The sequence below is a fragment of the Lissotriton helveticus genome, chromosome 10 (assembly GCF_964261635.1).
Source record: "Lissotriton helveticus chromosome 10, aLisHel1.1, whole genome shotgun sequence".
Classification (NCBI taxonomy): Eukaryota; Metazoa; Chordata; class Amphibia; order Caudata; family Salamandridae; genus Lissotriton; species Lissotriton helveticus.
This window is the reverse complement of record NC_136071.1, coordinates 1196857080-1196873520: the sequence shown is the minus strand read 5'-3', so window position 1 is coordinate 1196873520 and position 16441 is coordinate 1196857080. Positions and strand designations below refer to the sequence as shown.

Sequence of the window (16441 nt, the reverse complement as noted above, 5' to 3'; positions counted from 1 at the left end):
CCCTTCCACCACTCTTCTTGCTCTGCACTCTCGCATGCCTCCACACCCTCCTGTTCAGTATTGTTGCTTGAATCTCTGCGTTGTGGCTTGCCCTCCACCCTTCCACCACTCTTCTTGCTCTGCACTCTCGCATGCCCCCACACCCTCCTCTTCAGTATTGTTGCATGAATCTCTGCGTTGTGGCTTGCCCTCCACCCTTCCACCACTCTTCTTGCTCTGCACTCTCGCATGCCTCCACACCCTCCTGTTCAGTATTGTTGCTTGAATCTCTGCGTTGTGGCTTGCCCTCCACCCTTCCACCACTCTTCTTGCTCTGCACTCTCGCATGCCCCCACACCCTCCTGTTCAGTATTGTTGCTTGAATCTCTGCGTTGTAGCTTGCCCTCCACCCTTCCACCACTCTTCTTGCTCTGCACTCTCGCATGCCTCCACACCCTCCTGTTCAGTATTGTTGCTTGAATCTCTGCGTTGTAGCTTGCCCTCCACCCTCTCGCTCTTCATTGTTGCTTACTCCCTCCATCTCACCTTCCTATCCACGAGTGTTGTTGCATGCCCCTTCCCTCTCAGTCGGTTTTTGCTCCATGTTGTTGGTTGCTCACTCCTGTTCTATGTTTGTTGCCCCTTCCCGTCCCTCTCTGTGCTGTTGCTTGCCTAATCCCCCTACCTCTCCATATTGTAGCCTGCCCCCCTCCCTTTCACCCTCTCGTTCAGTGTTTTTGCTTGTTAGCTCCCTTCCCACTCAGCGCTGTTGCTTACCCACTTCTCTCCACCCTCTGCCCCCGCAAGTTTGCTCCCACCCTCCCGTCCTTCCTTGTTGTTTGGCCCCTCCTGGCCATGTAATAGCACTTTTTAAATGTTATCTACTTTCAGCTGTGCTGCTATACAACATAGCTAAAAGACACTAACAACGCCAATAAAACTGTAGCAGGCAAGACCTATTGACTTTATCAATGGTTATTCTCATTCATTAATTTAAATTTCATTTTTTGTACACAATAGATGCTTCTTTAATGCTTTAAATATTTGATGGACAATGTTTTTCTTTGTTTTCGGGTGCCTAGAGTGAACAAAACTTAAATAATGAAATAATTTCAAAGCAACCCTACAGTTTTACCTTTCAGATCATTTGTATCAACAAGAGAGTAAGGGAAGGAAAAAAGGCGCTCCTATACCCCTATTCTTAATAATATATAAACAACAAAGGAGCGTCACTGAGTGACTTTTAGGACAAAACCAGGTAAGTTTGTCAGCAAGTGTGCTAATAATATAGAAAAAACCATGTAGGTTTTTATAGAAGGCCCTCACTCACCACTAGTTGGTGACATGCTTCATCATTGGTCCCCACCGGGAGTGGCCGAATGCCACCCCAGTGTGCTACAACGCCAGAGTTATTGCGGAGCTGGTTCGTGAAAGTGAAGTGTGAAATTTAAAATGTTCCAATTAGGTCAAAAAAAGTATTTTATTAGTTTGACAATTGGACAGTATAAAAACAGTGGAGGGTAAAGGACCGAAATTATAAGTCCAGATTTACCCCTAAGTGTAGTGCTTATAGGTCAACATGTTTCAGCCTATGTGATGTAATTTAATCAGGCATTCGTCAGGACCAAGGTGAGTGATAAAGCATACCGGAAGGTCTGGCGCAGGGGTATGCAGGTGCAATAACGGGTGCCTAGCCAAGGAGGCGGTGTGCCAATTCGCTATCCACCTTCCCCCCCGTGACCCATGGCGCTCAGAATTGCAGCGCCCAATAATAAACTCGGTTCCACTCCAATACTTTGGAATCTTTGAAACCACACAACCTTTTTGGATTTTTAACATTAGTAACCCTTGGTCAGGGTGGGCCTTAGCACGCTCACACCGCCAGGGTTCAGACACAACTTTATCACTCCCCTTGGTCCTGACGAATGCCTGATTAAATTACATCACATAGGCTGAAACATGTTGACCTATAAGCACTACACTTAGGGGTAAATCTGGACTTATAATTTCGGTCCTTTACCCTCCACTGTTTTTATACTGTCCAATTGGCAAACTAATAAAATACTTTTTTTGACCTAATTGGGACATTTTAAATTTCACACTTCACTTTCACGAACCAGCTCCGCAGTTACTCTGGCGTAGCACACTGGGGTGGCATTCGGCCACTCCCGGTGGGGCCCAATGATGAAGCATGTCACCAACTAGTGGTGAGTGAGGGCCTTCTATAAAAACCTACATGTTTTTTTCTATATTATTAGCACACTTGCTGACAAACTTACCTGGTTTTGTCCTAAAAGTCACTCAGTGACGCTCCTTTGTTGTTTATATATTACCTTTCAGATCTTCATCTTTTTATTTTTTTAAATACTACCCTTGGATTTTACTAGATTAAATGTCTTTACCTACTTTCTACATTTGCTATAAGTAGTAGGTTTATTACATGGTTTTATGTCAGTCACAAGCAGCTTATTGCATCAGAATGTGAAAAGCATTTTTTATTACAGCTCTCCCTCAGTTTAAAAAAATGAAGATGAGAAAGATGGTTAATTTATTTACCGTTCACCTCACTACTCCCTACAAAAGAACATCACTGAGTCGTCTTTTCTCCTTTTTTCTTGTGTACATTCATTATGAGCCTTTCAAACTGGTGATTGGGCCCTGAGGGAGTATGAGGTATTCTTTGCTGTCCGGAACACACCGGAGCTGCTATCTGATACACAAGATAAGCTCGATGCAGGAGGAGCGTAGGGGGAATAGGACAACTTCAACTTGCGAGTGGAAGGGTCTTTATGTACGGGGAACTTTACCTTAGAAAGTAATGTTTTTAAGGTGATGTATGCACAGTTAATAGGTGACTAACATGTTTGGCATCATAACACACATTCGTTCTGTGGGGTCGAGAGGGTTAACTATGCAAAAGACCTGAATTAAGCATCACAGACCACTGCGCAAGCTTCCAAGGGCAGCCTATCAAGACTGGGAGTGAACCCACAAGCCTAGAACTCCTGTTTAGAACTAAGTGATTTCCCTTTGGAAATAGTTCCAAGATTCAAGTAAGTAGGATAGGGTCTCTCCCACAGCATGTGGTGCAAAAAGATCTTAATTGGTCTCCCACGTTGCCGCTATAGTAGCCCGGCTTAGACGGACGAGATAGCAAACAGAGAGTAAAGAGTGTGTAAGGGAGTTAGAAAGGCTGCATGAAAGCTGGATGTTGATGGTTTTATTAAATCTTCCAGCCAAATGGTTGGGAATAAAATGTATCCAAGAAATGAGGATATGTGTAGCAAACCCTTGAATAATCCTACAAGAGGTCACCTAGAGAGGGCATGTACAATTCTTGAAAGTACATCTAAATAACAGAAAACAGCTTCATTACAAAAGCATTTCTGATTGGCTCGCTTCGCCATGCCATACCTGAGCTGCCACAGGTTAGTAGTGATTTGTTAGTTGATTTGAGGTAGCCGGGTGAATTTAGTGCATTGCTACAGGTGCTTGCCTCTGCATTCGGTTGAGGAGCACTCGGTGACGGCAAAGGACTGCAATACAGGCTTTTCCACCTACTCGCTGAAGAAAAAGCAAAAAACAAGCATTTCATGTTAGGTTGTGTTAGAGACAGAAAACCAAGCCCTGCAACAATCACAGTACAGCCACGTTCTAAAGAAGCACTCTACACTCTTCAATTGCACAAGGGACTCTACAGACCACCTGCACCACCACACCCACAAAGGTTTCACATTATTGAAGATTAATATTTGCAGGCTGATGCCCTAAAGCTAGTGTGGGAGACCAGCAATAATTAAACAAATGCCAGGCAAGGCACTCCATGGAGCCCACTGGCACAGGGAAGATCAAGTTGACTAAAACATTGGGCAATTGCCTGAGCTCCTATTATTAACAGGAGATCATGAAGGGGCCAAGGGAACTGGTTGGGTCTTTCCTGTTTCTGACATAGCAGCAGGCCACTGCTATGTCAGAAACAGGAAAGACCTATGGTGTTTCCAGAAGCCACAATAGTGACACACCAAGAAGTTCTACACCTGGGGCCACAGACAGCAGTTCACCTCTGTGGAGAGGCAGCAGAGGGTAGTAAGTCACAGAAGGCTTGGACTGGAGGAGAGCAATCTTTGCTGATTAAAAGAATACGATATGCACCTACATGGGCAAAGCAAAATCTGGTCTGGAAAATGCTGCTCAAATGGAAACATAAACGAGTTAAGACGGCCTGAAAAAAAATGTATAGTGGCCAAAACACCTTAATTTGGACAATATTTGTCTATTCATATAGGGCATTTGCAAACTGTAGTGAAAGAGTGTGAGAAGTTGGCCTGGTAGGGGATGTTTCCAATTCTGGAACCACCTACTACCTGACCAAACAATCCCCTTATGGTGTCTGGTTGTAAGTCAACCTTATTAGACAAGCTATCCTAGTGGTAGCATGGACTAAGCAGCCTAAAGGCTTAACTTAAGAGGTCGTGTTAAGCGAGCTGTTTTACCACATACAATCCTGTAATACCAAATGAAAGGACACCACACAAGTATATATTATAAAAATATATGTGTTTATTACTAAAAACAATCCCCAGTATTCTTTATGAATAAAGGGGCACAAGCGTTAAATCAAAAGCACTGTTTAAACATACAAAGTTGCACAATTATGGATGAGGGCAGGGGGCCACTCAAACCATATACTAAACAAGTGGTATAAGAGAGGCCACTCGAACAGTGGTTAGGCCTAGGGCCTAGGGAATCGCTGGGAGCAGTCAGGACAAGCAATGCTGAAGTCGGGAATGGCCCTCGGGATTCGGGAGATGTGCGGAAAGCGCACGCATGCACCAATGTTAACCAATGGTGCGTAAAAGTCAAATAGTTAAAGTTTAAGGACACTTCCGCTGAACCTAGAGGAACAAAACTTAACACACAGACCCTAGAGGTGTGCACCAGTGTGGGAACACCGGCGGAGCGAAGTTACCTCACCCACAGGAAGTGGGTGCACAGGGTCGAAGTGGCGTCGGGTTTTGACACGCAGGCTCTTGGTGCTTGGAGCTGAAAGGGCTGCAGGCAGGGTGAAGACGAAGTGTCCGGTGGAGTCCAAGGGTGGACTCAAGTTGTAGAGTACCTGAAAGCAGAGGGGACAGAGTCTGGGTCACTCAGCAGTGACCAGGGTGGAACCAGGACGGAACCAGGCAATGTCGGGCGCAATCAGGTGGTCGTCGAGGCGCTTCTCTTCGCTGTCACGTGGGCTCTGGGGCATCTGCGACGTCCAGGAGCAGGTCACGATCTGTCCCACGCAGGCTCTCACCGTCGGTGCAGTCGGCTTCCGGTTTGGAGCAAACAAGCCTTGGTAAGAGCAATCCACGCGGGATTGGAAGATGGCGTCTCACTCGGACCAGGAAGGTCAGAGTCGGAGCTCCCTTTCAGGGGAGCTGGTGTGGATCTGGAGCAACCAGAATCACGAGTCTTCTTTTGTAGTTCGTCGGCACAGGGACCACAAGCCAGCTGGCAAGTGACCGGGCCAACGCGTTGAGCCAAATCGTGCCAAAGGGCCCCACGCAGCACTCGTCGAGTGTGGAGGGCTGAACTTCGGCTCAGGAGTAGCTCAGGGTGGGGGCTTCTCAAACCCCGGTGTACAGCTTCGAGGGTCACTCGTGGGCTGCACGGTCAGCGTCTCGTGGTCACTTCAAGATGGCGTGCCCCACGCTTCCGGTCGCCTCCACGGGTCTCAGCTTTGCAGGGACTGTGGATCGGGCTGTTAGAAGCTGGGCAGGCTTGATCTCGTCGATCTCAGTCGCTCGAGTTCCGGCGGGAACTGCAACCAAGTAGACGTCGAGGGCTGGATGGTGCCTGCTGCTGCAGGGTGGTCACTCCTTGACCACAAGGGAGATTCTTCGGGCTTCCACGTTGAGATGGAGGGCGAAGGGTCCAGAATATCGTTTCAAATGTTTCTTCCAGGAAATCTGATGTGCATTGGCACTGCTCCCACTCTTATTCGAATCTGGTGGGCGTGATTACCTGCTAGGTCCCCTCCTATGGGTGGGACCCAGGAAGTGGGTGGATACACCCCCTTCCTTTGATCCAGGCCGCCCTGGCACGAGGGCTGGAGTGCCCCAGAACCGGTTTGGCCGGATTATGCAAGGGGCAGCCTTGTGCGCCCCAGGCAGTGTCTGGTTTCTTTCAAACCTCCCTGCTACAATACACTATCTCCTGTCTGGAGGGCGGTGACACCCTCCTGTGACAGGAAACCCTTTGTCCAGGACCCCCTTGACTGGGTTTCGGTCAGCTCCAGGGGTCCAGACATTTGTCTGTGGCAGAGGCATCCATTTTGTGGATCTTAAGGCCTTTGGAGAAATCAACCGCATTAAAGTGAAGTAACATGTCTTACCCCTCTAGAGGGGTGGAATGCCATCCCCGTCGCCAGAACTGGCGAGGGGATGGTATTCCAAAGCGTATGACACCTTACACGACATGTTTTGATAAAGCCAAACCAGAGTTGCTAAATAACCGCGAGGATTATAAGGCACTTAATAGTATATGGTATGGCATTATCCTGAAACAGCTTAGGGATTTGTTCCCGACGGCTGCAGACAGGCTCAGCTCATGCTAGAGCTCCATCTCACATAAAAACCAAGCACCCAGCCTCCAGGATTGGTGAGGCCTGTCTATAGGAGTGGCTCACAGGTTTACATGTGTCCAGATATAGGTTTAGACATAGGTATACTATATCTAAGCAAGGGGTGTGTACACCACCTTACCCCAGCTGAGTGATCAGCCAGTTGTGTCAATTTAAGAACCAGCCAGGGGTGGCAAAAGATATGCTGCAGCCCCTGGTAGGCCTTAGTGGCTCCTGTGCCCTGTGCACCTATAGTGCATTCTACAGGGGCTGACAAGGAGTCCATTTCCAATTGGTATGTACCTAGGGTACATGGAATCCATTTTACAGAGAGAGCAGATGGCCTGGGGCCCTGATTAGCAGGGAACCAGGTCAACTAAGTCAAAAAACCAGCTAAACACAGGCAAAAAATCTGGGGTAACCATAGTCAGGTAGCCACCTTCCTACAAAGAGGCACTCTTGTGGTTTGGCATCCTAGGATGACCTTCGACTACCATCATTTTAACTGACTTTAGTGTGTTATTTTCCCCTAGCCTGGATATATGAGACGGTCCTGCATATGCCTGCTTCTCTTCTTTCTTGTAATCTTGCGGTCTTTCAGTGGGAGCGGTCACGGAGTAGAATAGTCCTGCCAGGAATAGAAGGTGTCGGATGAGCATTTGAAAGCGTGAGCAGGAGAGAGAGGTGTGGAATGTCGAAGTGCAGTGTTGTGAGCGGTGGTGCACACGTGCTCGGTGTTGTACAGTATGTGAATTATGAGTTCTTACGAATGGCTTTGACATGGCCTCATGTCAACTTTTTTCGGACTTTGCCTTGCTGCAGTTTTTCTGCGTGCATAGCAGTGCAAGCAAGTGGTTTGGGTTTTTCACATTCACGGTCTTTCTGTTTTTTCTGAGCGATTGCTTTTGTTTAATGTACTCTGGAAGGCCTTGTGGGAGCTTCGTCAAGATAGAGGCTGGAAAATGTGAGAATGTACAACTCTGTCCCGGAGTCAAAATACGGGACCTCGGTCTTGGCCTTGACACAGACTGGTACAGTCAGCTCGGATTTTTCCAATGAGAAGGGGGCGAGATTTTCTAGAAGCTTCACCTCACGTTTAGAAATGGTATTTAAGCTGGGAACCCTTCGAGGGCCAGGTGGAAGCTCGCCACAGAATAAACGTATTGCTGTGGAGGTGATGGAATTTGAGTCCTGATCGAACTCCTTCCTGGGCTGGTGAAGGGCTCCCCCAGCTTGAGTTGGCAAGGATGTTGCTTAATCGATCGGTGAGGTGTTCTTAACCATTTTGTATATATTTTCTACTCTTTGCTACTTGTATATACTGCATTTTACTCTAATTGTACATTTTAGTCACTTGACATTTGGGAATCTGCATTTACTGATATATTTGGCCTACCGTTCTACATTAATAAACTTGTGTGTGTTATTTTAAATGCACCTGGATTTGATTTCTTGCCTCACCTAAAGGGAGTGCTGTGTCTTTTCCTCGTCTTTAGGGAGTGCTGCTCAAAGTGTATTATTTAAAGGTGCAGTGGTATATTTGCCTCCAAAGTGGGAGTGCAGGGGTTGGGTGTGGCTTATTGGTGAGAAGTCACATTCATTACACAAACATTCAGAATTTGCAGATATAAAAGCTGGGTTTGCACAGCAAAGGAAGAATATGTTATTTATAATACTAGCAAGAAAGACAACAGAAGAACTCCCACAACCCCAGTTGAGCCCTGGGTGAATCTGGTAACAAACAACGTCTCAACAGGTAATACTTCGAAAGGCAGTTAAATAAAGTGCAAAATTATTTGCACAACAACAGAAAAGGGAAAGGACATCAAGGTTAGATATTGCAGTCAGTATTTATACTCTTAATAAAGGGCTGATAGGGTTGACAGCAATATTTCATCATATGCAAGTGCAATCCAAACATTAGTGAAAACAAAGTGCTCGTGACAAGGTGAACGGCGCAAGTGTGACATGTAATATAGTGGAATAAATAGCGAGACTGCACAATTTTAAATTGATAAATAACATGAACATGAGATAGCAATGTGTTAGGGACATGTTAGGAAGCAAGAAAGCCAAGAGTATGCGGAGTGTGGTCGATGGCGTTTTGACCTGTTCGATTTCAGGTCATCATCAGGACGTGATTGCACAATGATTTGGCAATTGCTGTATAATAGAAACAAAAGTGGGGGTTAAGGACAAAGTTCAAGAAAGAAAAGGAAGGGGGAGAGAAGAACAGGGGTTAACTTATAACTACCTGAAAGGCTCATCAATGAAAGAAATCTAGAAAATGCCAGGTAACTCCATGACAGGGGTTGGGGGGCAATGCTGCACCCGTAGGATCAGGCAAGCCGTGCACGGGCTGTGCATACAGAAACCTATCCTGAAACTAAAGGGAAAAGTAACGAGGGGAGAGAAAGGGTGGAGGGTTGGAACAAGTGGTGGAACTGAGTAGCGCTTACCAATTTTATGGAAAGCGTGTGGGTCACCAGGACAGCACGGAAGGGAATCAATGTCCACGAAGTGAATCCAACAAGCAAGCCCTATGCAGTTACATTAGAGATGCGGGACATCGGAGGAAGGAATCAATCTGAAGTTGCGATGCTAAGGGAAGGAAAGGAGGCAGGCATGAATGACAAGAGTGGGTGTAACGTAGACGCCAACCAGGTTGCGGGCAGTTCTCACAGGGATATGAGAGGCGCAGTTTGAGGAACCCGGGCAGGAGAAAAGAGGCTTACCAAATGACAGAGTCGCAACACTAGAGCCTTTCCACAAGGGGAAAGTGTTTGAGGATAATCAATCAAAGGCCGGCAGGACATGAACTCTACCACTTGTGTGCATGCTGGGAAATGTTTAACTGCAGCCAATGTAGACACTATACCGGGACTTTGAAGAGGGGAAGGAACCCGCTTAAGTCTCCTTGGGGGATGTGCAAGAGTGGCAAGGGGATGCAAGGGAGTCTGCGGGGAGGAGGATACACGTGTTACCTGGAAAAGGGGAAAGACAGAAAAGGAAGGATCATTCCAAACCACAAATGCATATTTGACAATATTTACACGCTGTATGCATATTATACCATATTTGCCCCAACTGTTAGCAGAATCACTTAAGACATAGTGAGTTCATACAAGGAAGGGTTGAAAGGAAGTACAATTCCAAACCACAAATGCGTATTGAACAATTTTTACACTGTCAGGAATATAATACCATATTTACAGCCTACTGTTAACACAATCACTATTATGACATAGTGAGTCTGTACAGGGAAGGGTAAAAATGGCAATATATACACATAGGACAAGAGTCCATCATTTGCTTAGGGTCAGTGTTCTGACTAACAGACAAGGAACAAAACCATGGGTTGGTCATTAGTAGAGAAAGTACCAGCCTGTATCTATAGAGAGGTTTATACTGGGGAGGAAGTGCCATAAGCATAAACAGTATTATTCCACTCACCTAAAGCGTCGAGACCCTGATTTACGGAGCTGCAAAGTGTCATCCAGCGACATTCTCATCCATGCAATAGTTGCTAAAGGTCGCTCCAGCGTAATAGGAGGATAGGTTGACCTATCACTTGCCAAACCAATTCAGTCTCAGTGATTCATGACAAGGTAGTGGGAAACATGTGGAGTATTTTCCACACAGCATCTGATGCAGCTTTTGTGTTGGATGAAGCACTGTTGAACCATCTGGGTAGTCTGACCTATATATATATATATATAGCAGGTCACATGGACATCGTATGGTATACATGACATTCACCTAGCAACAATTGCTGAAATGTTTCATTGGGAAAATACTACTTTAAAAGCAAAAGAAACAATTGATGGACGGAATGCTGAACAATGCAAACATTCATCCCCAGTCACAAGGATCTGGGTTTGCTCACCACGACATCCCAGTTTGGACCCAGCCATATGCAAATCAGTCTTGACCCTGCCCCTCATGGGAAAAGACCCATCCGAACTGCCAAGCCAGGATCTCCCGGGACCATAAAAAAGCATCCTGGGACCGGTTTCAGGGTACGTCACCCCTCATCAACCAAGCTAGCTTGAATCCAGTGGTGTAGTGAGCACGGGACCCACGTCTGGGCATACCCTTCCCACTTAGGGCGACAAAAGAAAAGGAACAAATGATAGACGGAATGCTGAATTGAATGCGAGTGAGCAAACAACACAGTTTTGACCAGGGGTGGGGAAATCGTATCGCCCGACGCCCAAACCAAGTAGATTTTTATAATGGGCAAGAAGATTTATTGTCTATTTTGTCCGACGGACATGTAGACATTGAATCACTAAAAATATATGAGCTGTGGGCCCTCTGGGGCTCACAGCCAATTAGAAGTGCGGCCGGAATGCTTTTGGAGGCCACTGACTGGCTGGAAGGCCATGACTGGGCGCTATCTAGCCAGTGATTGGCTGGGAGAGTCTTGCGCTAAACGTCCGTGTTCTAGCGCGGATTCCTCACTGGTGCAGCCCACCTGCTCTTGGAACTCAGCTGCCGAACGTGCAAGGGCGGGCGCAGAGACAGGAAACACTTTTCCACTGCCAGGACCCAGAGTACTTTACAAATCTCAGTGAGACAAACTTGCACATCCATTGCTGATCTGCATCCCTTCATGTTAGGGAAGCTTTCTCTGCTGGTGCCATGACTAACCACTACGGTGCACAAGAGAACCCTGTACTGCTACTGCTACTGCCAGTGTTGCATATGCTCCTTGTGTGGTAGAAGAATATGGGGATGTAGCAGTGAGTGCACAATAATATAATGACACCACACCTGCCCAGGAGTGTAAAAGGGGAGATTGATTTAGCTGCCCATTACTTTCTCCTGTGTATTCGTACTTGTGGATACTGCTTCAGTGAACTAAACACCTCTGCTATGTGATTATTGCTACCCCATAAACAATTTATAAGCTCTGCCGGGAAGTGGTTATTCCCCGCCACATGTTTATCAGAGCATGATCACACGTGAGTATTTTTTACACTGTACAGCTATGAATTGTCCCTAGAATGAAGAACACCCTTTTGCCCTACAGGTTCATATTCCGGCACAGTCTATGCCAAATACGCTTCAAGAAATGTAGTCTCACCAGCCTGCACTCTGCTTTTAGGTACTATTTCTCGAAATTTGTCACATGCATACTGGTTAATAATTGAGTGCAGTGCACACTGACACATCTGCACACATGCTGTACATCCATCCAGTACAATAGTTGAATTAAAGGGTGTGACCATGCACTGCATAATTGGACTTAAATTGAAAGTATATATTGCAAAGTATGTTGCACTGATTGCCGTGCAGGTTATCTCCGTGCAGACACACCTCAGTGATTTATGGAATAGGTGTGGCAAGCAGATATCTTACCAGGACAAGTAGATTTCTGTAACATTTTGTCCATTGGTCAAGTAGATTTTTGTAAAATTTCCACACCCCTGTTTGACATTTGTAGTGTCCTACAACCGGGAAAAGGCCCCAGGATGTAGTGATTGATTGTGTGTTGTTCGTCTTACTGTCCCATGTCAATGCATGTACCAGATGGTCCGCTAGATTGTTACGTCTCCTATAAGACAAAAGGGGAGGTTCCAAGACGGGTGTCTGTGAACGCAGTATATCCCATTTTTTTCTGATTATTTTGTTGACCTTATAACTGGAAGGACTAAATGTGGATACAAAAGGTATTTCTGTATTCTCACATATGGGTCTCGTGATAAGGAGTGTCTCTCTGGGACAATAACAGGCCCGTTTCAGTGTACAGGAGACTAATCGTCGTGGATAGTCATGGTGGATAGCTTTGTTTGCCAGGACCACCGATTCTCGAAACTATTTCTTTTTCCATTTGCAGTTTTTCTGGATATGGAGAAACTGTCCATGTGGGAGTCCATACCATAGGCCATGGGGATGGTAACTATAAAAGGAGAGTATTCCTTTCAGTCGGATTGCAGAAAAGGGAAGTATCTATTTTCTTGTCCTCAGTGTTTAGGGTAAGATCAAGGAAAGGCAAGTAATTTCTTCTGGTTTGCTTGAAATGGTTCGGCCAGTCAATGTATTGTGATAGGGAGTTGCTGTGGCCGTGCCAGAGAAGGAGAATGTCTTCTGTGCATCTCTTCCAAAACCCTATTTGGTCGTAAGAAGGGTTTTACGGTGTCAGGAGTTGAGTTCTCTCAAGAATTTGGGCACACAGAATGGCAAAGTTAGGTGAAAAACACACCCCCATGGAGACGCCTTTAACCTGTAGGTAAAAAGTGTCTTTATATAGGAAGTAGTTGTTGGTAAGAGCAATTTCCAATACGTCAGTCACAAAGTCAATAGGGATCCTAGTTAGGTTGGGGCTGGTGTTCAGAAGGTTTTGAATCACTTCTAGGCCTTCCAAATGTGGGATGTTTGTATATAGTGATTCTATGTCAAGGCCTACCATCAAGTCTATTTCAGAGTTAAAAGGTCGGTCCCCTATTTGGTTAATGAGATCCATACTGTCAGTTATGTAGGTGTCAGTGAGTGGAACAAATTCTTTGATTGCATCAATATATGTACCTACGAGTTCAAAAATGGAACCGCAGCTTAAAACAATAGGCCAGTCAGGGGGATTAATGACGTCCTAATGTATTTTAGGTAGTACATATAATGCTGGGGTGCATGGGTGGGTGTTGTTAAGGAAGCGATGTTCCTTCTGTGTTATAATGCCTTGGCTTAAAACCTGGTCAGCTATTCAGTTGATCAAAACGCGAATGTTGGGTAATGGGTCTGAAGGTAAGGCATTGTAATGGTCACTGTTGGAAAGTTGCCTCATTATATCGGTGTTGTACTTGTCAAAGTCCATAATTACAATGTCTCCTCCCTTACCACTGGTTTAAACACAATGTTGGAATTAGTTTTCAGATTGCTCAAAGCTTGATTTTCCACGAGGGTGAAGTTATTGGGACATATTCAAAGAGTAGTTTGACCTCCATAACTTTGTGTAGAACCAAACTTTCGAATGCAAGTATTTCCGGCGGCATAGTAATGGCTGGTGGGACGAACCTAGATGGGATGGAGAGGGGAATAGCTTGGATTACTGTTGGAGGTTTTGTCAGAAAAAAATGTTTACATCAGATTCATCTGAAGAAACATAGGCGATCCTCATGTAGGTCAAATAAATTACTTCTGTCGGTCGGAACAAAGGTCAATCCCTTGCTCAGGAGTGAAACTTCCTGGCTAGAAAGGTGTGTTGAGACAAACTGAAAATGGGAATCATTTCATTGTTTGTCTAGAGTCGTGGTGCGTGGAGTTACTGAGGGCGGGGGCCCCATTGGTAAAATTTGCGCCAGGTCAGTTGTTCGCCTGGGAATTCGTACTGGTAATTGGCCCTTGTTCTTCCCCAGGCATTTCCGCAGCTTCTTCCTAACAAGAGCCTAGGGAGGAGGAGTGGTGGTCTACACTGGTTTCTATCTGAGCTGGTACCCTCCCCTGGGTCAGAATCCTCAACCAAGGTATAGAAGGAGTCAGAAAAAGTTATTGCATGATTATTCTTGTATCTACTCCAGTTGCGTTTTCTAGAAGGTTGGTAGGGTGTATTGTAAAATGTATCCTATAAATATGGGTAGGTCCTTTTATTGTAGTTCTGTATGTCCCTTTGTATTTTATTGATCTTTTTATTCTGTTCAAAAGAGTTGAACGTGGCGATAGCAATGTTTATTTTAGTCCAATGGAGCAACAGCGGACCCCTCGTTCCGCACCACACGCCAGTTCCGATAAATGAGTTAGCCACGCAGACAACCCCAACGCCAGCCGTTGCGTGACGTCACTGTGCTCCAGGTCAAGAAATTGTTTGTAAGTCCAAGAGGGTGCGCAGCTCACAAAGTTCAGTAGTCAAATGTTAGTGAAAAAGTTGTTTATTCATTTCAAATTGTCAAAATTTCATCACATATAGACACTTCAGCCAACGAGTTTCATTTCCATATTGGGAACTTCATCAGGGCAGATGAATAGAGTAAAAAACGTGTTAGTAGCTATCACCTCACACTGGTAAACTTTTTCAAGTTCCGTTTTCTTAAGTGAAGTGGAATCTTCCATGGTAAATGTGCATCTTAAACTATTTGTGATGAAATTTTGACACAATTTGAAATGAATAAAATACTTTTTCACTAACATTTGACTACTGGACTTTGTGAGCTGCGCACCCCCCTTTGGACTTAAAAGCAGTGTTTATTTTGTCTACTAGATTCCTTGCATAGTAAGACTACTTTCCTCGAGTATGAGTTATTCTAACTCCACAATTTCTTCCAGTTCTTTTTTACTATGTTCGATGGATTTCTCTATATTGGACCATACAATGCCTACAGCAGGTGGTCGCAAGCTGGCTGAAACCTGTAAGAAATTTGAGATCTTGTGTGAAAATTGCGGGTGTATTGCATATCTGAAGACCCAGGGGGAATTACACCCGGACCAATTCCTAGCGTGTTCAGTCTAGGCCTCCCCGCTCCGCTCTACATGTACAACGGAGCGGGAAGCCCTAGACGGAACACGCTAGGAATTGGTCCGGTTGACAGAACGCGATTGGGACCACTAAACGTGGATATATACACTTCTGCGACATTGGTGGCTGCAGGTGTGCCAGAGAGTGGCAACCACCAGGTTTTATTGCTGTACAGTGACAGCAGTTTGTGGACTGACCCCTAGCCCTGAAGAAGTTGCAGACAAAGATTGATAGGCAACAAAACATGTTGGCTTCATATAGGTTAAAACGAAGCTCAACAGTAGCTTTCTGTTTTTAATGTGTGCAGATACCCAGCAGCGAATAAAGTTTATCACAGTGCTAGTGGTATCTAGCTCAGTTTTAGTGGGTTAGAACAGTGAGTATTGGTGCTCTAGCCCAGGGGGTTGGGTTGCAGCAGGTTTGAGTAGTTAGTTTCACTGTTAAGTTTTACACATTACTCACATGTTGATTTACCAAAAACGTTTTGTGGTGGGAAGGTGCCGATGATGATAAGTGGAACACACTGGTGAGTACCTGTCAGCAGTTCCTTGGTGGTTGTTTCCGTGAGGCCCCTTCCCACCTTGCACACACTTTTTTAGTACACCTTTAGAATTGGAAGGGTGTTGGGAATACGTGGAGACAGACACAACTATGATTTTAGAAATGAGATAGACACACCCTGTTTGTAACGCAGAAATGCTGTGTACTATAAATATCCTCACTAATTAGGAGGCAGGTGCTGTTTTGAGAGAGTCTATTACAGATGGGACAGGTTTTTTTGATGATAGTACTGTGAGTGGAGCGTAACCTGTGTCCCTTTTCCCCTCTTTGCTCCTGTTGTGTTATGATGCACTTAAAGGTGCCCAAGAGCGTGATGCTGTGTCAGGAACGGCTACTGGTTTAAGAAGTCTAGCAATAGGACAGCTAACTACTAGCAGTCAAGAGCTTAGACCAGGATCACAAGATAGGGTCAACCAAAGTATCATCAAAAAGGCAAAAGGGGGCTCAGAGGTAGAGGGCCTTGAGCAAATGAGCTTTACTTTACCCAGTCAGAAGGGGTAGTTCCAACACTTCTACAGCTTTTGTAATGACTACAGTAAAAGGAGCCCACTCTTCAGTAGGAGACTGATGCGGCAAATCCAGGATCAAATCAAGAACCCAGATACATCCCAGCAACAATAATATGAGGGTAGTAAATCACCAATGAGCAATCCAGAACCATGGAATCGAGGACCAATGTTGCTGGAGCCAGTCGTGTGGTTAATGAAGCAACAATCATGTAGACCTTCAGCAGAGGAGTGGAAGTGCAGCATTGGCAGCAGAGCAGGCAGGCCTGTATCAGCAGTTCTGAGGTACGGCCCGTCAACAGAGGTGCGAATGGAGGTCAGATGGCTCTCTAGGGT

At 45.5% G+C, this 16441-nt stretch overlaps 1 protein-coding gene across 3 annotated transcripts in view; it reads right to left on the bottom strand.

Annotated features, from left to right (window-relative positions):
• Window positions 1-16441, bottom strand: part of LOC144784941 (SLAIN motif-containing protein-like) — a 227660-nt gene that overhangs the window by 130461 nt on the left and 80758 nt on the right. For 2 of the 3 annotated variants that reach the window (XM_078664055.1, XM_078664056.1), the window contains exon 4: window positions 3394-3543. The exons of the other annotated variant lie outside the window; for it this stretch is intronic. In XM_078664055.1, coding sequence (XP_078520181.1) covers window positions 3394-3543 — 150 coding nt within the window. The remainder of the gene's footprint in view (window positions 1-3393; window positions 3544-16441) is intronic. 3 annotated transcript variants of the gene reach the window in all.